The sequence below is a fragment of the Cupressus sempervirens genome, chromosome 4 (genome assembly GCF_028749045.1).
Source record: "Cupressus sempervirens isolate cs-2001-9-10 chromosome 4, ASM2874904v1, whole genome shotgun sequence".
NCBI lineage: Eukaryota > Viridiplantae > Streptophyta > Pinopsida > Cupressales > Cupressaceae > Cupressus > Cupressus sempervirens.
In genome coordinates this window covers 485396421-485422864 of record NC_143121.1, presented here as the reverse complement: position 1 = coordinate 485422864, position 26444 = coordinate 485396421, and the positions used below count along the sequence as shown (strand labels likewise).

Genomic DNA, 26444 nt, shown 5'->3' with positions numbered 1-26444 from the left:
TATGCACAAACATCATTTATGACATCACTTTTGGTTTTCTCACCCAAGTCTATAATATCATTTTTGACATTACTTTTTCTTTTCTCACCCAAGTCTATAGTATCATTTTGTGACACCCTACTCAAAGGAACTACCTCAAAATCATCTTCAAGTTCATCCTCAATTGAGATATCAGGTTCACCAACTTGAACTTCTTCAAAATAGTCTGTAACTTGTGAGGATTCTCCTTTTTCAATATGCACTCGAGATGTAGGTTGTGAATCCTATAGGTTGCCATTATATCCATCACCAAAGTATGTTGATAAGGTTCTACATTTTGGTGGCCTCTCTTGGCTTTCAGGGATCCTACCTAAACCCCTCTTGTTTGACATTTCAAACTAATAAAGGCTACAAAACAAATCTCAACTCATTGAACAAAAAATTGTGATAATAGACTACTTAGACTACATATAATAATAATAATATGATTTGTTCACATAAAAAGGATATACCTACTATAGTACTACCCAATAGAATTCACAATCCTATCTAAGGATGTGAGATGTCCAAAGGGTATCTACTACCCACTTCCAATGGGAAATAAAAGATAACCATATAAAAAATATATTAAGAATCACTTACCTTTTAGGAAAACCATGAGTCACAACTTCTTAGTGGGTAATGTTCTCGACACTCTGAAACTTCAGCAACAATAAGAAATGCTAGATTACAAAAGATCAAACTATGTAAAATAAAAATATCTTATGAATGTATATATACCAAACTATGTTGGTGAATTACATGGGATTAATAAGCGGGAATGTCAAAAGTAGGTGAAACGCCACTTCCCATGTAAGCTCAAAATATAAAATAGTTGGCTAAATGAGGCTAGTTGGTGACACACATTTGTAAAATGGTAGGTGATGCCCAATCCAAGGGAGAATATTTTGTTATACTAAGGGCAAAATAATGTTGTCCAATTAGAAAACAACAGGTAAAGGATGATGGAAGTTTTAAAATAATTGTATCCTAAAGGTATATTACATTAGCATTGGACTAGGATTTTCAGCCAATTATGTGTAAACTAATGGGTGACTAGCCTAGGCTTTAGACCCAAATTTTGTAAAGTTTTGGCAATGCAATTGACCAACTATATATGTTCTATTTTCCAAATGATGATTGATCGAGGAGATGAAATCACCAATTAGCGAAGATTCACCGCTAAAAAAAACTTTGTTTCTTATGTTGTAGGGTCAAATGAAGAAAAAAATAAGAAAAAGAAGATTTGCACCCAAAGAAAACAACTTCATAATTAATTATATTTATTTCAAATTCTATTATCCACTTTAAGTTGTATGTATTGTAGAATTATTTTTTGTAAAACTAATCCCAACTAAAATTCAAAAAAGGAAAATATGTAATCATCTACTCAATATTTTCAAGACAAGTATAAGATTATCTAGAGAATCTCAAATGAAAGAAAAACATTCCTTACCAAATTTGTAATTCAAAGTTAGGAAGGGTTGTACAAGTGAAAGAACTAGGAAGAGGAGAAGAGAAAGGTTTGGAGTCTAAAAAACCAAGGTATCAAGCCTCTAAAAGTTTTTCCTAAAACTAGGGAGATACCTTAAGTAAAATATTTCTATTTGTATGGGGATTGCATCCTACCAAAAATCAACCCCTACCACAAGAGAAAATAGAAAAGTCACCTTTTAGTAGGAATTTCTAGTACAAAGACACTCATATAATTTGACTGGGTTAGACTAGAAGTTATAAATTTTGCATACCAAATCAACTTGTGGTAGTCACATCTTAGGCCACCTTGTCATTGAAACTCACAATTAGTACACGATCTACAATATATTATTGAGATCAATGACCCTTTCATCAAATTTGACATGTTAATTTGATGTCCCAACATTGCATCCCCTCCACTATCAAAAATATCAAAGACATCTTTTGTGCTTTTATCCTAAAATCTCATTGAAGTGGAAATAGATCTTGGTCCCAAGTTCAAACCATTAAAGTTCATACAACGTAGATCAATGTAATGAGACATAGGGAAGAGGGGTTGATCCAAATTCTCATCACTTGTATATTTTGGAATTAAAATTTGTCCTAGAGGAGTCTATGGTAGCTTCCATCAATAACTTAGATAAATAATGGTATGGATAGATTTGGATCAACAAATTGAAGATTAATATTGTCTTTACCACCACTGATTTACTAAGCTTCTACCATTATAAAACTCTAGACATTTCGAAGGGAATAAATTAAATGAATCTATGATTTTATTATTTGATATAAATCTATTTGAAAACAAACTCACTTTTTAAACTTGAATTCCATAGAAATTATTTAATAATTTATATATATACATTTTAATTCTATTTAAAAAAAAAAATTACCAGTCAATATTTTTTTAGTGGATAAACGATTTGTAAAAACTTTACTCTTCCCAAAAAAATAGAAAAATATTTAAGCCCTTCTTAGCACACTTACACAAGACATACCACTCTAATCATAATTTGTTATTATATTTTTCATGTGAAAAGTGTTAAATATATATTCTTTGTGTCACCATACAACACTTTCGAACGAAACTTTTGCAGAATACAAATTAGTTATCTATTTTTTCGAGAGAAGTATATTATTTTTAATTTTAAAGTAGAGAGAGAAGCAACATGTGATCCTTGTGTCACTATCCGACACCTTTTAACTAATTTTTATCTGGCATATACTATTTTTTAATCGTATATTAGTTATTATTATTTATTTATGTTTATTATTTTAAAAATAAAGTTGAGGATAACTGGTTTTGCAAATACATGGCATCTCTTCAGAAACTGCGCTGAAAATGGAATTGGCGGTCGTGGCTTATAAGCCAAGTTCAATTGACGCCTTCACCGGTTGTCCTGCTTCTTTACATTTCAAGCTTTATACTCGTGCTTTAACACTGAATTCCATTCGACCCGCAAACATCATTATTGGACTAGAAAACAAGTGATTTCATCTTATCTGAGAAAATAAAACTCGCGCGGATTGCATTTTTTTCAGCTCACAGAAAACTGAATTAAACATTAAAGCAACAATTGTTAGTTATATAGATAAGATGCAGTCAGGGCATGACTGATTCACATACCGGACTTGTATAGAGATTTGCCTGAATTGTATAGAAATTCCCCAGAATTGAATAGAAATTCGCCAGAATTGTATAGAATTTTGTATTGACTAGTTGGAGGAAGAAAAACAATGGGTAACTGCTTGGGAAAGAATCAAACTTTGGACGGGAGTGAGCCAGCAAAATATAGTAAGCGAAAATCGCCTTCACCCGCAAAGCCCAGACAGGCTTCTCCTGCTCCAGAGATACCTGTAGTGAAACTTTCCCCAACTGGTAACATGGGCCCCGCGAAGCCAGTTGTGTTGAAGGAAGAGAGCATGGGGAACGTGCTTGGTCGACCCCAGGAAGATGTAAGGATAAAGTACACAATAGGCCGGGAGTTGGGACGGGGGCAGTTTGGAGTGACATATTTGTGCACCAACAAGGTCACCGGGGAGCTCTTCGCTTGCAAATCCATTGCCAAGTGGAAACTGAAGAACAAGCAGGATATTGAAGATGTGAGAAGAGAGATCCAGATCATGGCCCTTCTCAAGGGACAGCCTAATATTGTGGAAATGAAGGAGGCTTTTGAGGACAAACAGGCTGTCCATTTAGTCATGGAATTTTGTGCTGGTGGAGATCTCTTTGATAGGATAATTGCCAAGGGACACTATACCGAAAGAGCTGCGGCCGCGGTGATTAGGAATATTGTCCAAGTTGTGCATACATGTCATACAATGGGAGTTATGCATCGAGATCTTAAGCCTGAGAATTTTTTACTGCTGAACAAGGATGAGAATTCACCCTTGAAAGCTATTGATTTCGGCCTTTCAGTTTTCATACAGCCAGGTAAGTCTATTGCCTTGCCGTTTTCTGTTTCTTATTTATGCCCAATGCAAGACGTAAAACAGGCAATTATCCGGAAGTTTGTTTTCTGCTCACCATCTTTATGACACAGGAGATGCATCTTCAGACTCCATTAACCGAACGTAAAACTCAAACCTTTTGCTTTTTGCACATTAACTGCAAACATTTTGGGGTTCATAGCCACACGAATTCTCTCGCTAATTAACACTAGCTATCGTAGAAGCATAATCCTCCTCTGCACTTACATTTACAAAGCCCTACGGCTATAGACTTAGATTTAGTATTATGTATTTAACCATTCAAGACAGCAATATAAGGGCAGTGGAAGAGGAAGATGAAGTCTAACATAAGACGACACTCAAATTACACATATTTAAGCCTCCTCGGGCTTGAAATGGATGAGCTCCTATATTAAAGCCGATAAATACAATCTCAAATGAGAATACAATGTTCGCTTGTTATAGTTTTTGGCACTTTTTTAACATGAAGTGCAATTTGTGTGTTTGCAAAGTCAAATATGAAAACTTAACAACAATGCTATTTGAATGAAGCATTCATAACGCTTTTGTATTGCTATAAAATGTTAATCTTGCACCTTTTTGACACCTTGTTTCATGCTTGCGAGACATGCATATTCCCTTTTCATACTTTGCTATTCTACACATCTACCTTACACCCACGTGCATACAGTTGGGTAGGAAATGGTCATCCAGAGTAACGGATGTTGCTTGTTGAATGTTTGAGTAAATTTGTCGGGACCCAAAAATAACATAATTTTATTTGTTCTACAAGATACCCCTGATATTCATCCTAGGAAAACCTAATTATACTAACAGTGGGAGTAAATATAAATGTGTCTTTGTTAAAATATCTATGTTCTCTGTCGATTTAATGTACAACCAGTAGATATGAGCTGTTTTGGTGGTCATATGATTCATGAGAGGATCAGGAAAACAAAATCCTCTCATCAGTTAGCCAAGAGTTTGTTGGCAATAGGGTTCGAAACAGAGTATATTTGGAATAATGGCAAAACTGCCAGGTACATCAGCTATCAATTATGCAACTATTACAAAATTTCTTGGTACAGTAGGTGACGGTTTTGAAACTGCCTGTTCCAACAGTTGGCAAGGTTTTGGTAATTAAACTTTTGTATGAATAGACAGCTCTTAGGAAACCACAAGAGGCTTAAACGTATATGACATTTTGCACAAAATAATAGTTGTCTTTAGAATTTGACAAGGTTGAGTAATAGCAAGACAAGAGTTTGTTGGCAATAGGGTTCAAAACAGAGTATATTTGGAATAATGACAAAACTGCAAGGTACATCAGCTATCAATTATGCAACTATCACAAAATTTCTTGGTACAGTAGGTGACGGTTTCGAAACTGCCTGTTCCAACAGTTGGCAAGGTTTTGGTAATTAAACTTTTGTATGAATAGACAGCTCTTAGGAAACCACAAGAGGCTTAAACGTAAATTATGTTTAGCACAAAATAATAGTTGTCTTTAGAATTCGACAAGGTTGAGTAATAGCAAGACAACTGTCTCATTTTTCAAGATATTTAAGAGTTTTTTCAGGTCATGAAAGAAAGACTACTTGAGCATGATGGGGGAACAAGTTGTCCAAAGTTAGCAGGGGTATGTAGAGCGAGTATTATATGACTGAACCATTGAATTGATTGGAGAAGGAATGAACTGCTTGAGTGACTGTAATAGCAAAAAGCATTAGGTGGTTTTGGAATTGCTTTATTAAGGTGCTTTCAATTAATCTTTAGCCATAACGAAACCAAGAAACCTGAGTATTTGCCTCCTTTAGCTGGTTTTAAAAACCTCTACTGAGGTTTCTAGGGTTAAAGTTGATTGTGTCAATTTTTTGTGTTTGTTTTCAGTGATATTATCTATTTCTTCCTTTGCAAGACAACACTTATTTAATTTTCAGATCATTCAACAAACATGCTAAACTATCATTGAAGTACAAGTATCAGAACTTGTTTCAAATAACCTTTTGCGTATTGTAGAGTTGTGACTTGTGTGATATTGAAAAGGGTCTACCGCCAAGGACAAAGAGTTGCTACCTTGCAATCCAATAATATCTACAAGGAAGTGGGATCAGTTGGTGGGATAGACGGTGAAGACAATGGAGACGATCTGGCTAAGAGAGTAGCTGCCCTTTAGCACAACACGGATACCTGTACAATTTGAAGAAAATATTGTGTAACAGCGGGAGCTAATGACTAGAAACCAATTATTCATGGATATGGTTATTCATGCTCTAGACAAGGAATCAAGTATTGCAGAATAATATCCTTAGTAGAAGAAGAGAAAGATGAATTCACGAGTAAAGTGAAACCTCTAAAACCTGAGGTAAAATCTGAATACACTCATTTCAAGGTGGAAACTAAATTGAAAATTGAGAACTTCAAAGGAAAAGTTAATACTGAATTGTTAGACAAATCGACAAAAAATATAGGGCTATATTTTAGTGTACAAAATGTTTGCGACACTAATTTATTTTTTGCATGTCTCAAAATAAGACATGCTCTAATGTGGTGGGAAAGTTATTTAGCATCTTTAGAGAAGAAAGTTGTAAATCTGCTGGTTGAATTTGAATATTTATGTTGTAAGGATTTTTATCCTACTGGGTATAAAATGATTTAAAAATTAAGTAACAGCATTCCAAGCAAGGAAATGGTCAAAGTGTGTTGGACGATACTACAGAATTCTGTAGCCAAGGTATGTAGATGGGATTGGAATTGGAAAACAAAGACAGCATGATCAAATACATCAAAGAGCTCTGTTCCTGCATAGGTTGGAGACTCATCTTAAACAATCTAAAGAATTCAATGAAGTATGTGCCAACGTATACATTGAGGATGAGTAGGAGAATGGAGAAGGAAAATCCTCAAAGAAAAAATTAGTCTAGAAATCAGTCCAAGGAAGGGCAAAATCAGCTAGATGAGTCCTATTAAAGGGGTAAATAGAATATAAGAAAAATTGCACCACTTTGATTAATTGAAAAGATAACAAGTTTAACTGCAGCCTTTGTGTTATTGATGGGCACACCAATACTAAGTATTGGCTTTGCACAATAAATTACATCCTAAGAGTCACTGCAAAGAATATCTCAGGCATAGTTGAAGAACAAATAAGAGATAGAGATTGATGAAAATTTGGAAGTAAATAAGGAACTGAGGTGCATTGAATGAGAAGAGGAAATGGGCAAGTTGTTCCAACTGAAAACCCAAGCCATGAAACAAAGGAGATTTTGGCTCTCAATGTAATCTGATTTCAGAAGAAACTGTGCAGAAGCTTGGCTTGAACACATATTATATTCACCCTTTTGATGTAGGAGTACCCATTGTGTACATGCTATCATCACCAACCAAAAATATGTTTTACTTCTAATTTCCATAGTTTAGGTCAATAAATGATGTAGATTGAATATTTTTGTAATAAAGGCCAAATATTTTAACCTAACTTACTGGATGCACACCCCTTGCTCTTGCATCGTAGTGCAAATGCGTTTGAGTCTGGATGTGGCAGAGTATGTGTATGGACAGGTTGTGGATACGCATCTGTAGTCTATAGATGCGCATCCACAGTCTATGGATGCATTGGGGTGCACATCCATAACATCCCCAAATAGGATACCAAAAACACAACAATAATCTATGTTACCCTGAGTTTCTGGGACGGGGGATGGGGAAATGGGTCTTTAGGACAATTTTTTTGGGCCGGTGTAGGGGACGACAGGGGACAACGATATATATATCTTTGAAATAGTGAAACACTAAAATGCTTCTGCAAATGCTTTCAAAATAGCTCTACAAATGCCCCTGTGTATATTTCCAACACCCTGTGTGTGTGTTTTAACCCCTACATGCATCCGGACTCAAAAGGCAAAACGTCTGTTTGTGCCGCATCGTACGCCCTTCATCTGTTTGTGTGTGCTTCACAGAAGTAGGAAGAAATTAAAGGAAAAAACATATGATATGTTAGAAATAACATATCATATGTTATAAACCTATTTTTCATTTTAATATCCTTCCATTGTTTGTGAGGTCTGCAAGTGGGCAAAAAATTGACATTTAATAACTTTTTTTAATTTAATATAATTTTGCCCCCGAAAACTTTAATCAGTCCCTGGGATGGTCGGGGAACGACTTAGCTGTCCCCAACTGTCTCTGAGATGGTCAGTGCCTACTAGAAATGCATTGACCATTTCATGTGTTTCGGGTAGGCGTTCCTGGTTCTCTTGCCTGGGCAGGGATGGCTTGGAAACGTCCCTTGCCGTCCCCCCATCCCCGAAACCAGGACGATTTCCAGAACCATGGGTTTAGGGGTGGAAACACATCCTCAGGTAACATAGACACAAATTTATGCAAACCAGGGAAAATCTGATAACAGACTTTTACGAACTGCAGCATAATTCTGGAAATTCATTTGCATATAAATATCTTCATGGCAAACCTATGTTTCTGGTCAAATCTGATTTTTGCAGCTAACTAAAATATGGATTTCAAATTATCATTGAACTTAGGAAAAATTCAACCAAAATCCTTACTTCTGCCCAGAATTTTTAGAACCATGAATTAGCTAAGTTACCAGGTTCGGACCCTGCTGCTTGGATCCAGGTCCGGGTTCGCGCCTGGGTTCGCTGCGGGTCCTGGCAGGGTCCTTCATTTGGACTGTGGATCTGCTCGGAGTCCAAATGAAGGACCCTGCCTGGACCCACAGCGAATCCAGAGGGATCCACGGCAAACCTGGGAGGACCCATGGCCAATTCGGGAGCACCCATGGCGAATCCAGGAGGATCCACAGCGTACCCAGGAGGACCTGCGGGTTTCTTTGATTTTTTTGTATATATAATGCATATATATATATATATATATATAATGCGCACACACAGACACACATATACTCATGAACCCACCCACGAACCCAAATGGGGATTTTTTTTTTTTGCCTGAACCCACGAATCCGAATCCGTCCCTGGACCTGAATTGACAACTTAGCGAATTAGACTTTTCCATCAAACATTATGTAGATAACATATCAAAATATTCCAGATTTGGGTTAGAATATTTTCCAACTCTACCCGACCTTCCGAAAGTGGTGATAGGCTCCCAAATTGACCAACATTAAGTTTGAAATTGGTGCTCTTTAACAGCCATCCACAAAAAACTTAGAATGTCTGGATGATGTTTTCTAAACTCACTTAAGAAATATTGAAACTACTGAGGAATCATTTCTTCACTACCCATATTGAACACAATGATAAAAAATCTGGTTTTTTCCACAAGCTCCAAGATCTTCACCATCTTACCAAGAGTAGGGTCCTTGACGTCATGTAGTCCACGTAAACTGTCTACAACCAGCTATAATACCTTCTTCAATATGCTATCATTGTAAGGTGTAGTAGGAGCTGTTATTCTGATAATTTCACTTAGGTAAGAGGCAATCGTTAGTCTTATTCCTTCATCCAGATGTTCCATTAACATATGTTGCACTAAGGCAACCATGGAGGGCTGCAAAGCCCTATTCAAAAGCCTTCAATCAGAGTGATCCATTTTGGATAAGAATGAATCCAATTCTTCTAGCTTAGACAGGACACCATCCATACTTTCCATTGACTCCAATTGCAATCCAGCGATAAACAACCCATTCCTTGTTTTTGTTTCATTCTGTAAGTTTCTTAGCTGTTCACAATTAAAGGTGTTATTGAATTCCGTTGAGAACATCTTGCTTTTCAAATCTTCCATTGCCTCTATTTTGAAACTGATGCATTGTAAGAATACCCCTGTTTCTACTGGAAATTTCTGCACTAACACTGCTTTATTCTGTCCTTTTCCTCACAGAAAATTTGCCAAACAATTTGCATATGTTTTCTAAGAAATGTTTTCTACTTGCGTCATTCACTTATTAAAACATATTGAACAACCACCTTTAGTAATTCCCAAAAATATGAGTTGGTAACAAGGTTGTATATGAATTATCTGCTCGATGCCTGAGAACTTGGCCCATGATTTCCAGAACTGTCCACACTTTTAACCCCAAATTGCTGCTTAACTTGAGGCTCTCTGTGAACAACCACTATTAATTTGTTGCACTTCCTTATTAGAAGTGACTATTCATCAAAATTATTTCTCTATTTTTATTCCTTCCTTTTACCAGATATTTAATTTCAAAAAAAACAAGTGTTGTATCTCAGGTATGTCAGTATAGTCTTCAGACTGAGTAATGCTAGAATTATACTGAGATGGTTGAATACAGTAAAATCAGATACTTTGATTTGCACACACACTTGAACTGCTTAATGATGCATGAGTTTTAAGATGAAAGTGTTCAACATGCATTAATTCTTATTCAAGTAATTACATAGTCATCTTAAGAATAGAAAGAGGAGTCAAGAACCTGCTTGTTTAATCCAGATGCCTTCAAATTGAGCTTGAGATTTCATAGAATATAAGAAATCAACTTCCCAAAAACTTCGACAACAATTAGATGCCACTTTCAAGGAATCTCACCCAATTTAGACCCATTTTTGAATATTGGTGCAAGCCATTCTTTTTTTGGAACCATGTACCACTTTTTTTTCTCTTAAGTACCATATGCTGCAAACCCGACAAATTTATTTATATGAGCCTATACAGTTGCATCCACAAATCTTAAACGTTCATGACACATGAAAACCATCACCTGAACAAAGTAATGCATTAGACGGAGTAAAAATGTACTCTGTAGTTTATCACAATCCTTGGTAATGATGGAACAAGTGAAGTCTGAAAGTGATGTTGTGCTGATTCTGGGAATGTGCAAAGAAGATGCCGAACCCCTATATTCTAGAAGAGGAATCTCACATAAGTCAGACCCATTTATTATTACTGGTGAAAGCCATTGTTGCTTTGGAACCATGTACCACTTTTTTTATTCACAAGTACCATATGCTGCAAACTTGACAAAATTATGTATATGAGCCTATACAGTTGTGTCCACAAATCTTAAAGCCTTCATGACACATGAAAACCATCACCCAAACAGAGTAATGCATCAGATAGAGTAAAAATGTGCACTGGTCACAATCCCTGGTAACGTTGCAACAAGTGAAGTCTGAAAGTGATGTTATGCTAATTGTGGGAATGAGCACAGAAGATGGCCAACCCCTATATTCTAGACCCCTTTTCATGATTGCTTGAGGACAAGCAATCTCAAGGCGGGAGGAATGTAATGTCCCCTTTTTTGGGACACTACAAGAAATTACAGGCTAACTTCATAAAATACAAAAGGTGACTGGTTTGGAAGATGAATGCAAATTATTAAAAGGCCATTTTAATATTACAGAGGGGAAAAGGTGACAAAAGGGGAAGAAGAGGAAAGACAAAAAAGGGAGTGAGCTCATTTGCAATATGCTTGTATAGAATTTGGAATTCAATTTTTCTCTTGGAGGAACTTGGGAAGCTTTCAACTTTCATTTTCAAAATCCGAGGACAAAAACCTTCAGGCTTCGCGGTGGATTGGATGGAAACCCAGTTAGTCTTCAGTGGTGGATTTGTGATAGAGTTTACAGTTGCATTTTAGGTTCCTTTCTAGTATTCCAATGTGATTGTGCTGCTGTTTTTAAGATTCAATTATATTATGTTACTGTATGGCTGGTTATTAAAATGCAATAACAATTCTTAGGATCTTTATCTGAGTATTTGCTGCTCTATTTACTAGTTAATATGAAATATGTTGCAAAGATTATCTCTTATATTTCTGAAATTAGTTGTGAGAAGTTTGGGGTTAAACATCTGGGCAGGATATTATAATGGTATCAGAGCTGGTTTTCCTACCAGCTTGTGAGGTTTTATCAATTCTAGAAATGCAACGCAGTGGTTTATTTTATTCTAAAATATAACTGTGAGGGTTTTTTGAGTAACAAAAAAGTACAGTTTGATTACCTGGAAATAAGAGTGTAAATCTGCAATATAAGAGTATTTGCAGGAAAACAATATAGAACAAAATTCGCGCTTGTATCTGCAGATAAGTCTATTTTGTGGAAACAAAGGGGCGACCTTGTGACATTTAGGCATTGCACCTGTTTAACAATTTCTTTTAAATTGACATCTTTGGTGGACAAGAGTTCAAACATTTAGTTGTTACAAGAACGATCCTTATTCACCATTGGATGATTATATTAATTAATGTAGATATCTCATAATTAGGCGCTTTATATTTCTGTAATATCTCGCCTGGATATTCTCCCCAAATTTTCTCAAGCATATTTCAGAAATATAAACAGATAAAATTCGCAACACATTTCACGTTAACCAGTAAAATAACCAACAGATACTCAAATAAAGATCCTCAGAATTGTTGTTGCATTATAATAACCAGCAATACAATAGGATAATAAAATCTTAAATACAATATCAACACTTAGATTGGCACAACTAGAAAATGAACTTGTAACTGCATAAGTAAACTCCACCATTAATTCACCACATATAATGAACTTGGTTTGCGTCCAACCCACCAAGAGCTGAAAGGTTTATGTCCCCGGGTTCTGAACTTGAAAGCTGAAAGCTTCTCAGGTTTCTCCAAGAGAAAACTCAAACCAAATCCAATGTCCAAGGATGCTGAATGAATCAAGTCTTCTTCTTTTAATGCCCAAGCAATGACTCTTCAACTTCCTTCTTGCTGTCTTTCATCTTCTTCCCTTTTGTCACCTATGGTTTGGATTAAGCTCCTAATTAAGTCACTTTTTATATTTTTATACATTAGCTTACAATCTCAAAATGTCCCAAAAAGGGGACATTACAACTCTCCCTCCATGAGATCACTTGCCCTCAAGCAATCATGAATCTGTAAATCAATACAAGGATCCCTATCAATTTGCAAGACACTTTAGAGCTTATAATGGTGTCTTTACAATCATAACATGCCATGTTGTGAAACCAAAACTAAGGATGCCACTCATCCATCAGTAAGATCCCTGGATCCCAAGTCAACCTGAGAAACACTGCTGCATCTGCCTGCTGCTTTACTCTGAACATAACTCCTCCATGCCTCAAACAGGTAAGCAACCTTGCACAATCCACAAAATGTAAAGCACTCATCCTGTCAACTCCTAAATCCCAAATTAGCCTGTCGACGCGATCCTAGGAGTAGGAAAAAGTGTCCATCAATCACTTGTCTTCCTGTATCAACCAACTGAAGAAGTAGATCACCATAAAGTTGCCAAAGAGAACTCTAATATGCACTAAAAACAACTCAAAAGACCCCCCAATGTTGCTGTCATGATCTGCGTCAGCTATACGAATGATCACACTGTTGTCACTGTGTCCCTGTATATCTGCAACTCACTAACCCTTGTAGGCCAAGCCTAATCCGAAAATGTACTAATGGGCCAAGTAGGGAAGCCACTAATAACTGTAGCATGGATGAAGAAAAAATCACCAACCAATATATTAACAACTGCCATATCATAAGGACTCAGTGACCAATCTCTAAATGAATTGTGGAAGTTTTCATTATGCACTAATGGCAACTCCGGAATTTCTGATTCACCATAAATGTTATCAATCAAATCTTCCTGTCCATCAATAAAAAGTTCACCCTTAAGAGGAATTTCTGAACTAATTTCACTTGATTCCTTTTTAGCCTCATGGTGTAGTGAAAGATCACCGTGATGGAGCCTTGATTTGAGTCTCCAATTTTTGTCAAGATTGGGAAAACGTGGAAAGTTTTTATTGATTGTGGCTGAGGAGACTAGGAAGAGAGGATCAAAATATTATATCAGATCCTAATATAGCAGAACCATAAAAGTATCAAGAGCAAGACAAAGTTTTCAGCACTATTGACATTGCATTTCTCTGGCTATCAAGGATTTGCTGCTTAGTTATTTCAATTAATAACATTTTGGTGGATTGATTTCCTGCATTCTATTTTCACTTGTTCACTTGCTTGGAGTAGTAGAATGCAGAAACAACACTGAAATACTTCAGATGGGCACAAAGTCAGAGAATTTTCAAACTTATTTCAGTAGTATATGATCCTCTCCTCTCATTGCTGGTTAATGCTCTGCAAACCCAGAAATTGCAGAGTCCACTCAAGGATATGAGCACCGATGTAATCAAACCATTAGTTGATTCTTGTGTAGAAATTGCAAATATCTATACCAGTGTAAGATTGCTGAGACAACTGATATTGAAAGTTTGGGAAGGAAAAGATCTGCGTTAAAGAGTATCCTTGACCTGTGTGTCTATTACTGTGGCTACAATATGAGGCATCAGTTTTGGCTTTAACAATGATTCTGGGACTGCTGTTATCTCCTATGGGATATGGATATGTGTGTGTGTGTAAAATTGAGCACGTCAGTGTATAGAAAGAAACAATGACTTCTGCAAATACTATCTCAATTCCATTTAATGTATCGTCTCATTTGGAAGTAAAGCATATAACAAAAATGATGGAATGTTTACACGCAATGGATGACAACATACACGGAGCAAAGGATGAGATACTCAAAGGTAAATGTTACAGAGCCAAAGGAAGATGGGAGCCTCCAACAGTGAGCTATGACGATACCGATAGGGTCCAAGAAAAGTATTATTGACCATTCCAAATCCTTGCGATAATATATGGTGGACGAGCAGATGATGTTTCTAATAATACTCAGAAAGTAACAACCATCAAAATTGACTCTATGTACAGTTTCAAATATGCGCCAATTCATATGGTTTGTCCTCAACCATGGAGGGGCTTCTTCGCACGGACAAAGACACAGAAAGGCACCTATGTATCGACAAAACGGAGACAAGTGAGAACCTACTGAATATTGTGAGCCGTCAATAAGAGAGTCATTGTGGGTTTCAAATTTGTCGAAGCAAGCAATATTATATAATGTCTATAAAAGATTGAATTTATGCCTAGCGATAATCGGAGGTATTGAGGTTCAGGAAATAATTATACATATCAAATCAAGGCCAGCGATAAATAGAGAGAAAGGTTTATGCAACGTGCAATCATATATTATCCAAAGCAACTCATATACTATTACAACGTATAGTTATCGCAATCAAAGACAAACTAAAAGTGCGATTTATCTAAAAGAAATTATTGTAAAGGTGTCATTACCTACTTGTTTAATATTTGAAGTGGTGCGATTAACTAAGCAGAGAGCAAAATATATTTCAAAAGAGATATGACCATTCATTTGAATAGTCACAATTTTAGATTGGAAAAAAGATATAAATAGGGGTATATTGAAAACGAAAAGACAATATTCACACATCCGAACATTCATACACTTTGAAGAAGTATTTTATATTTATTTATTGTATGGAGGAATAAGGAGCTCATTATGACTTTGTAATATAAATTCTTTTATTTTATTTTAATAATAAAATAAAATGTTCTTTGTTTATTATTAAAGGTGTGGAGATTTAAACTACAGGCGAATCGTCCTTTGTAATTATTTTTTGGAATTCTGTATACAATTTAAATGTCAGATAAGTGGGCATGGTCATTTAGCATTTTAAATTTGATCATCACAGATATTGTAAAATATTAAATCATTTCCGTATCTGTATCCAGTTTGTCTCCCTACTAGAGGAGTTAAAATTCAATCTGGACTAATTTAAGATTGCATAAATATTTGATCTGTTGCATCTTGATTATTTAATTGGTGGCAATATAAGTGCTTAAGAACTTTATGAAGTTGTATGTAAAAATTCACTGAAGTTGACTCTATTGCCTGGATGAGCAGAGGCACTGGTCTTTCTATTATTGAAGTCAGAAAACCTATATATTCCATCCTACAAGCATCAAATCCATTATATAAAAATATTATACAAAACATCCAACCATTACCCAACATCCAATTTTCATTTTAATTGAGTTCGAGGACCTTGCTAGCCGGAGAACTCTAGAAGTTTAAATTTGCTTTAGAAAAGCTCCAAACCAAGTAATCAGGTTCAAGGAGAAGGTCTACCCGCCTGGGTGTAGCGGAGCCTGAAGTGCAGGGGAATTGAGAAGTATTCCTGTTCGTTGGCCAGAACTGATTGAGAAGTCCTATTAGAGAAGTGGCAGGCTCTTGGATTTCCAATCTGTGGTTTTGGGAACCAATAGATTGGCGACTCAGCTGGGGAGAGTTGCTTGCAATACATATTGCGAAGTTACCCAGAATTTTTAAGTTCGTAGATCAGTATCAAAAAGAAGTTGTATTAGTTTGTTTGGAAGTGTACTCTGCTAGAAGCGAGAACCTAGAAGATCAATACATTCCTTGAAAGAGGTGGCGACTCTATTTAATAAAGTTTCAGTTGGTAACTCTATTGAGGGAGAGGACTTAGAAGGAGATGATTTGATTACCTAACATGGAGAAGGTATACTACGATCAGGAGGTGGACCTATGTTACACCATCGAGGAAGAATACATACACCCTTTAGATGAATTTTTCAATTTAGAAAGATATGAAGGCGAGACATTGGCACACTTATTTATAAGGATGGTGGATATTTTTCGGGAAGCACCTTCAAACATCATGCCTTCACACAAGGAATTGATAAGAAAGTTTCATGAGTTGGGAATCTTGCCAAAAGATCCTAATTTGATGCTTCTCTTCCAAATATTGGATGAAAGTTCGAGTTATATATCTCTCTTGGATGCATATTTGAATTTAGAAAAGCAAGAAGATGAGTCTACAACACAATTCTTCATAAGAATGTTTAATGCTTATCAAGAAATACCTTTAGAATACAGACCTCCATCATCTGATCTTCTCTACAGAATGCCGGAATTAGGCCTCTTATATGATCATCGGTTTCTGTAATGGGCACCCCTGGATGTCCCAAAAAACTAAACCAATTTGCTGAAAGGAATTTTGTCAAACAGTTTGCATTCAACCTCTTATTTCTCCGTTTAATGTTTTAAACCCCTTATAACTCCGGAAATCAAACGTTTATTTGTTTGTTGTGTTTTGTGCATGGAATTGGCATCATACAACATAAACAAGAAAGAAACTACAATAATATGCAAAGTGGAAATGAACTGCTGCTAATAAAATGTTATTTTCAGAATTCATAAAACCAAATACATGGCAGATTTATCAACTCACTAATTACTTCAGCAGTATTAACATAATACTCCAGCCCATGCTTTCGAACTTGCTGCTACAGTGCTTTTTCCTTCAATCAGTCCACTACCTTCGTAATATCATTCCTTCAAAGCGGCATAAGCGTCGGAAAAGTAGTGAAGAAGATATGAGCAAAATACCAAATCTGCCTATAGCTAGAAATGCAACTAAATTGCCTGATAATGAAGCCAATAACAAAGAATTCCAAAGGCCAAACCCCAAGGGAATGACGTCTAGAATGTTACAAGAGAGGATAGACGTCCTCAAATGCCAAGAACGGAGCTGCAACTCACACACCAATTTCTTCTCATATTCAACCTGGCTAATGAAGCCACAAATGCTTCCTTTTATTCTATTTCCAAGGGTCCGCTCAACTCATATGGGCAATGTGGGATAAAAGATGTGTAGTATATAAAACATATATTAAAATACCCCTTATGTCTCCCTTGGGTACACATTCCCATAAAATAAATATTAAAGTAACACTTTAATATTTTACAATTAAATTAGACGTTACTTTAATAAAACTTCAGGCATTAAAATGTATTAGCAATCGGACTCCGAATAATGCGAGTGATAGCTCATCGGAAAGTTCTCACCGAGGAGTATCAAATCCAATCACCAAAATTGACCTGCACTGTGTCCTGCCGACTTACTAAAAATAGTAAGTATGCCTGAAATTGAGTAAATCAACTTCATTTTGGCCCAAACTGGAAATGACTAGGCCAAAACACTTTAGGATCCCATTAAACTCTTCGTTAGCCCTCGGGACCATGTAGAACAAGGCTAACGCACACACACTTGGTCAACTGCTAAAATGGGGACATTACAGTTTCTTAACTTTCTCAAACTAATGGATAATGAACTGGTTGCAAAGGAAAATGAATGTAGGACTAAAATAAAATATGAGTCAAATGATGTTTCAGATTCAAATGGAGATGAAAATTTTGAACATTTTAATACTTATATGCCTGCAGATGATAGTGAATTTGATAATGAGGAAGAGGATTCTCTTAGTGTGGAAGAGATTTCAGCCTTGTTAGATTTGGAATATCAAAAACATGTTGAAAGAAATGGTCCAAATTTTTTCTCGTTTCACCATGGTGAGCAAGGTGATGGATCAATGCATTCTCAAGAGGTATTGGAAGAAAGAGATGATCATTTTGAGGAATCATATAGTGAGGATGAAGTAGAACATCAAATGATATATGAACAAGAGGAAAGTTCAGAAGATAATGTTGATGAAGACATTAGTCTTCTGAATGAAACATTTGATGATCCAGATGAAGTCTCTAATGACAGTATGCCCGAATTGTCCATGTACCTAAACCCATTGTTTGAAGAAGTAATAGAAGACAGATGTGAATTCACTATATTCTCAAATCCATTGGTTGAGGAGGATTTTCTTTGCAATCAAGTTCATCAACATCATGATGAGGATAGCAGGTCTGGTTTTGAAATTGATAAAACTCATGAAGTGTATTTAGAAGGTGAAACATCTTTGAATTCATCCCATGAGCAGGAGTTGCAGCGAAGCTTTGAAGGAGATACAAAATCAGATATGCATAATAAGGAGAATGTGTTGAGTAATTCTGAAAATTTTCCAAGTATTATATCTGATGGAGTTCTTGATGAGAGAGAGGTAACATTTCTTGAATGCACTTCGAACTCTTTTTGTGGTGATGGGGTAGATTGTGTGGAGAAGGATGTCCAAGAAGATGCTTGTACAACTGCTCAAAGGTGTTAAAAAAGCTTCCATTCAGCAAAGACCACGTTGATGAAACGAAGCCAGCATGTATTGTCTATAGAGATGATTCACCTAATGCAGATTTGAAAGATGAACAGCAGACCAATGAAATGAAAGAAAGGCATATGTCACGTGATGATTGTTTTCTAACATTTGCTAATGGATCAGATTCTACTAAGGAACAGTATGACATCATGATCAGCAACTTCACAGTGTTACATGATCAGAATCGAGTGTTCAATAGAGGAAAGGATTGATGTTCATTTTTTGGGGGGCCTGGGGCTACGCAAAATTTTACTGTGCATCATGTGAACCATGGATATTCGGTCTGCTCCTCTAGAGATAGTTGGAATCTCATTATGTCCACAAGGGACATATGTCCTCAGCAAGAGCCACTGATGGAGCCTTGATTTGAGTCTCCAATTTTTGTCAAGATTGGGCAAACGTGGAAAGTTTTTATTGATTGTGGCTGAGGAGACCAAGAAGAGATAAAGGTTTTGGCGTAAAATTATCTATGGCATATGGGCTGCCACTCGTCAAATTTTTGGATTCATCATCGATTAAGGGAGCAACATTTCCATCACCCTTCTATAACCGGCGAGTTACAATCTTCTCATGTGGTTTTCTGAACATACCTTTCTTCTTCATATGTTTTATCAGTACGATTCTGCAAGTCACCAACAAATATTTCTGAATACCCCTTACCTATGATGATTGACCATCCTTCACACTAACCACCTTGACTGATTGAAAACACTTTTCCTTTGTGTCTTCATTATGCCATGTAAGAGATGGATCCAAGGCTGCATTTGCATCATTACTTGGCTGCATTAAATCTTCCTTTTGAATAATACTGCAAACATGTTCAAGTGGCCAAACCTCTTGGCATGTAAAACAAATTTTTTCTTGCGTCTTTTGTTTCCTACTCCTTTGGGAAGATCTTGAAATCTGTATGCCCATTGCTACTAGCTCACTTACCACCCTGTGATCTTGAACCTATTAATCTTATGCTCAATCAATTCCTCTTTGAGCTCATAAGCCCTAAGTGATATTTCGTATTCCCCTCTGCAAAATGCCAACAAATCTAACTCTGCATACATCATCATCTTCATCTAAGATTAGGGACATGATAGTTTTAATGCATGATCTCCAAATGTTTGGATGATGTTTCTTGAACTCGCTTAAGAAACATAGAAACAATTGAAGGGTCATTCTTTCACAATCAAGATCCAACATAATGATAAAAATCATGGCATTTGTTATAAGTTACAAGGTCTTAGCCTGCTTACCAAAGGTAGGGCTTTTGACATCATGAATTCCATATAAGCTATCCACAAAAAGTTGTAGAATGTTCTTCAAGATGCTATCATTATACAGTGCAACAAGATCTATTATTTTGATGATTTCATTGAGACTATTACGATGTAATTGGTAAAATACTTGCTTGTTATTAATAGAGACCAAGAGGTCTATACATACAAAAGAACAAAGCGATGTTTCCTTAGGAAACAATCGTAAAAAATAGAAATATTCTATTCTAGCTAAAAGAAAGCTAAAGAAAGCTAACAAATAACTACAACTAACTAAATATTAGAAACATTCTAATATTTACAATAGATTACAAACAGATAACCATTAACTAGTAATAGAAGCTTATCTATTATCGTAATAGAGACAAGAAGCAACTATTAGTCTCACTCCTTCACACGGATGCTCTATCAATCTGTGCTGGACTAAGACAACCATTAAGGATTGCAAAGCCCAATTCAAAAGACTCCTATCAGACTGGTTCATTTTGGATAAACATGAATCAAATTCTTCTAATTTGGAAAGAAGACCATTTGGAGATTTCATGGACTCTAGTTGCAATCCAAAGATATACAACCCATTCTCTATTTCAGTTTCTTTCTGCAAGTCTCTTTACTGCTCATGATTGAAGGCATTAATAAATTCTTTTGAGAAGAGAATACTTTTCAGATCTGCTAGTGACTTCATTTTGTTTTTTCTCTAATCTGAATTTTCTCAAAACAAATGGTAAGGTGCTCCTGGAAAAACTTCTGCCTTAATTTTCCTCAAAATCTTGCTCCTTTCTTGTTAAACAGATTGCATATAGTATATTACCCTTGTGATATTTTGACAAATCTGATGCCACTATAGGGTGCCACCCCAAATCTATTTCAAATCTAGCAAATCTTTCCACCCGTTCCACTAAGAGACATTAGGCTGCTTGCTTGTGGTAATGGTTTGGTTTTCAGTTTGTATTGAAATGATTGCATAATGTGATTACAACTTTATGCAAATACATAAAAGACAGACATAAATGGCACTAACGTCTCAATATTTTAACAGGAACAATTTTGACAATACTTTCAAATCGAATCAAATGGGAGGAGAATGCTACTCTCTAATTTCAGTTTGAACTGGATGAATTGAATATTTAGTGCTAACGTGCCCAACCAGCAGTTATTTTCAGAAGACGATAATGATATCAGATCCTCCGGCTGGTCTGAATTAAATGTTTCCAATTTTTGGGCATGGAAGGAGTTATGTCTGATTTCTTGAGTTGATCCTGTGACTTAAATGTGCTAGCTTTTTAGATTGTCAAATCTGGTGGTAAATTAGAGGAAATTAACTGATCATGTTCTGACAAAGCTCCTCATCACACAGAACTTTTGAACTACTAACTCCTTGCAAATCCTCTCTCCTTGGACTCTAGAAAACTATTGTAATTTGTACTCAAATATGGATATAACCTGCCACTCTAGAGACGACACTAACAACAAGGTATAGTTGGTGTTTTCGAATATCCATAAGTGAATTAGGTTGTTTTCCTTCAAATCAAAGAGATTGCAATCAGACTGATATGTTACTACCAATAATCGTTTCCATATCACTCTGACTCCTATCTCCATTGGTTTGAAAGGTAGCTCCAAATATTTTTGGTAACTCAATGCATATTCCCTTTCCTGTCAAGCTATGTTCTTTATCCCTTGAAGTCGATGTGGCTTTACTTGATACAACTGCTTAAGCATAGTGTACCTGTGTAACAAGAGAAGATTCTACCTCTACTCTCCAATCAGTGATCACTGTATCTTCTAAACCCCAGAATGTCATTACAAAATTTGTCGGAGAATACTGTTTTGTTTTGTCTCTATTTGCTAAAAGCTTTTGCACTCCATCCTCTAAAATTTCATGCATTACTCATGTTTCCTTCATTTCCCCCAATGTATCAACAGCGTTTGTTGCATAATGGTCACCATCACTTGATGTGTATCTTACAACAACTGCTTTCCAATTAAATAACTCAACAATGTCGACATCCCAGACTTTGCAGATCTAAAAACAAAACACTGCAAGACATTTCTCTGAGAACACTGTCTTTTGGCAGTCCAATTGATGTCGATGGGTAACGTGAAATACCTTCCATCTGTGAATCTACAGACGACTGTTCTAACATGTAGGAAGCATACCCAAAATTTTAAAACACTCAGACCCAATGGTTCTTTCTTTGTAACACCACAATATCATCTTCTTTTAATAAACTTCAAATAGTTCACATATACTATAAATTAAGTGGCCCTCATTACTTGTAACTCTATGATCCTTAGTAATAAGAGAGATGAAATGATTTGGGGGGATAATCCCAACGGTAGTTACTCTGTTGCTTCTGGCTATAATTCTCTCTGGTGTTTGAGAGAGAAACCCCCTTGGGCGAATGCTTGGCTTCGTGGTCTCATTCCCAAGATCAACATCTTTTATTGGCTGGCCCTTCAGAATAAAATCCTCACTCAAGATAATCTTATAAAGAGAGGACATGTTATGCCTAATAGATGTCCTTTGTGTAAAAACCAGCGGGAGTCAGGAAACCATCTTTTCATTCATTGTGTTTATTCTAGGGAGGTTTGGGAGTTCCTAACCCAGGATTTTGAGATTTGCTGGTGCATGCCAGACAATCTTCTGGATTTTATCAGTCAATGGAAAAGTCTGTTTAAATCTTCTGTTTTGCAGGAATTTAGCACCTGGATCCTGCCCCACTTCTGCTGGAGTATCTGGAAGGAAAGGAACAACAGAATTTTTAGGGATAGAGAGGAGCCGACTCTTGTTCTTGGGAGGAAGATTAATAAAAACATTAAGGAAAATTTTCAAGTCAAGAAGGGGGGAGATTTTGAAGTTGATGGCAAAAAGATGGATAAGGAAAAAGACAGGAAGCCAGATGGCTTCTTCCCCCGGAGGGATGGCATAAAGCCAACTTCAACGGAGCCTCAAAAGGAAATCCAAGTCCCTTGAGAAGTGGTGGAATAATAAGAAATAATTTTGGTGAGGGAGTTGCAGCTTTTTCTCTTCCGTTGGGAACCTGAACCAATCATTTTGCAGAAGCTAGAGCAGTGTGCCAGGTGGTTAAACTGGCTTTTGAAGTCAGAATAACTAAACTTTGGTTAGAAGGGGATTCCAATAACATAATTAAGTGCATAAATGGCAATTCTCATCCTTCTTGGTCAATTGCCAATCTAATTGAATAGACACATGACACCCTTGCAAAATTTGAGACTGTCCACATCACACATGCGTTCATAAAAGCAAATCTAGTTGCGGATTGGTTTGCCAATAAAGGTGTGGGAACTGACAAGTTGATTACATGGCAATCGGGAAAAGATATTCCGGTGGAAGCCAAGACCCTTATCGACCTGGAAAAAATCCAGGGGTGTACGGTGGAGATCTAATGGTAATAATGAATATTAAAGGAATATGGGATATGTGTACGAGTCATAAAGGCCTTCTTGGTTTACGCAAGCAGTTGAGGTTATCTTTGTCTTTTTGACACGTATTGTGGGTCGAAATCGTCATTTACTACTAGTGTTTTAGTAAGGTGAATTATCTTGGCACGTACCAGACAAACAGAGCCAAAATTTTGTATGTGAAGGAGTTGCAGGGCCTGGAGTTTATGAGAATTGTAGGAGCTAATACTGAAGAGATGGTGGGAGAATGCTGCAGAAAGGAGCTGGTGGGGGATTTGGAGAAATGGAGAAACAGGGGAAAAGTTTGGAAGAAGTTGAAAAAGGGAGGGGTTGTAAATTACATTGCCAAACTTCATGGTTTCGATCCTGAGGTCACCAATAGTATGGTCAATTCGTGGAAAGACGGCAAGGTGAAAGTGAATGGTGTCTCTTTTTTTATCACTGAGGAGGTTGTTGCTACGGTCACCGAGATTCTATGGAGGGTTTCAAGTTTTATAGGGATAAAAAACTCTCTACCAATGCAGTGAAGGATTTTGTGAAGAGCACCGAAGAAATGAATGAACTGATTAAAAGCAAGACTTTTCATGTGACGGAGTCCATCAAAAAGCTCTGGAGGTATGTGTTGCGTGCTATCATTAAATATATTACTCTGGACCCTAGGTTTGATCGAGTTAGAACACACCATTTTGTTCTGCTTAATCATTTCGGCCATGATAAGAAAATTTCTTTCCCTTACTATTTACTTAACTCCATGAGTAAGGCTATCACTAGCTTTAAGAAGAAACCCATTGTCAACCCTGCTTTGCATGAGGCATTGTTGCTGCTTATCCACGAGTACTTCAAAGCTTACACGGTTAGCAACAATCCCTCGCTAGATGCGGAAGAGGACAATGGTAGCTCTAGCTACTCCTCTGACTCTGATGATATTCAGAGCATAAGTTCGGAGGAGGAGGGGAACGTTTCTTTTGGAAAGAAAATTAAGGGCCATGTTAAGAAGCAGTCCTCTGATTTAACCCCTAGAAGAAAGAGCCCAAGGGACCATGGTCAAACCTTTGGTAAAGATGATATGGATTATAATGAGGATGAGGAGGACATGGCTTCTGATGATGAAGACAAGGAGATGAAAGAGGAGATTAAAGAGGATAATGCGGGGAAGAAACGGAAGAGGGATGATGTGGATGATGAGAGGGGGAAGTGCTTGTCAAAAATAGGAGAAAAGCTTGGAGGAATTTCAATGTAAGGATTGCGACGTTGGGAATTTATAGAGAAGCCATGAATCCTCAGATTCTTGTGGAATATCAGGAAGAGCCCCGGCTTGAAGAGCTCATAGACCCTGCTATTGTGGCCATCTCTGATAATGCTAGGGAGACGGTTGTTACATCCCAATTTTTGACTTAGCTTGAAATATAGACATTTAGGTCACATGAAGTCAGTTGGGAGTTTAATTTGATATTATCTGGCGAAATGGTAAGTTAGTTGGTCGTTATGATTTCAAGTGCAGATGACATATTAGTTGATCGTTAATCGCAAATTCATGAAATTAGGATGAAAGGTAAACTGTTATGATTATTTATGATCATATAATTTATAATTTAATTACAGAGAAATTTCTTGCAAGGAGCATGTCGAAGGGGTGAAGCATTGTCAGAAAAGAATTAGACAGGGTGTCACCATCACTGGGCAGGCAGACTTGCAACAGAAGACATCTGTGGAATTGCATGAGTTATTTTAATAAATAATTTAATTATAATAATTGTGTTATTTAATAAATAATTTAATTAAAATAATTAAATTATTTATAAAACATATCCTAAATTTTCTTTTTAGAATTATCTTTTGTCATAATATAATTTGTTTAATAAATTTGAAAGTTGTATTTTATAATAATGTTCGGATTTTAACAATTATATTATTATAATCTTCGAATTTTAAATTTTATAATTCTATTCTCTTCCTTTCGTTATTCTTGTTTTTAACCGATTATTGTTGGCATGATTAATAGAATTTATGTTTTTAATTCATTTAGACTTAGGAATTCGAATGGTGTTACATCTTTTATGTTTTGGAAGCCATAGGGTCAAACTTTTGGCTTATTTCTAGACTTCCATATTAGTTCCAGACATTAAAAACATTTCTTTTTTATTTCCTTCTCTCTTCATAGTCGATTTAATTTCTTTGGTCATCTTGGATTCAAATAGTTTATTAATCTTTTGAGTAACCGGCAGAAACCAAAGGAACTCGGTTCTTCTTGTAACTGTAGGAAGACGTGAAGTCAGTCTTTTTATTATTATTTAATAGTTCCTTTTCGACTGCCGGCAGGGGGGGTTCTTTCTCTTATGAATTTAAACGTCCTTCCAATCAGTATTGCATAGAGAGGAGAGATTGAAGTGTGCATTGATTATTCAAAGTGTGTGTGCCATTATCATGGCAGAGGGGGGGAGATTATCGTGTCTGCTTCATGCATCACAATATCTATTGTTTTTGTTTTATCCGCTTCAGGCATCCTGTGTATGATCAGTTTCTGATCATTTTGTGTGCGTGTAATCTCTAATCTATGTGATAATTATATTGTTGTTGCTAAGCGTGTTGCTTGTCTTGTATGATCAGTACATACTTCTGAAGATTACAGTGAGAAGAGTTCGATGCATTTTTTTCTTTAGGTTCATTGTGAGATCATTCAAGTAGCAGGTCAGAGACGGTTTTTGTAAAATTGTTTAGTGTTATAACATTTGGTGTGTTTTTATCATGTGAATTGTTTTATAAATATGATTTGATTGCAAAAGGTGATGTGTATGTGCTGTAGATGTCTAATCCTTTAAAGACGCACTATCAGCATTTGTTATGTGATAACCATTTTTTTTGTTGAAGTTGTTCTTCTGGATAATCTTGTGAAGCTTTAT

The 26444-nt window shown here is 36.3% G+C and overlaps 1 protein-coding gene across 1 annotated transcript in view; it reads left to right on the top strand.

Annotated features, from left to right (window-relative positions):
* The first annotated feature begins 2784 nt into the window (after nt 1-2784).
* LOC149562073 (calcium-dependent protein kinase 17-like) overlaps nt 2785-26444 on the top strand; it is a 79029-nt gene continuing 55369 nt past the window's right edge. Inside the window, exon 1 of the mRNA XM_089825607.1 lies at nt 2785-3928. Coding sequence (XP_089681733.1) covers nt 3232-3928 — 697 coding nt within the window. The 5' untranslated portion in view covers nt 2785-3231. The remainder of the gene's footprint in view (nt 3929-26444) is intronic.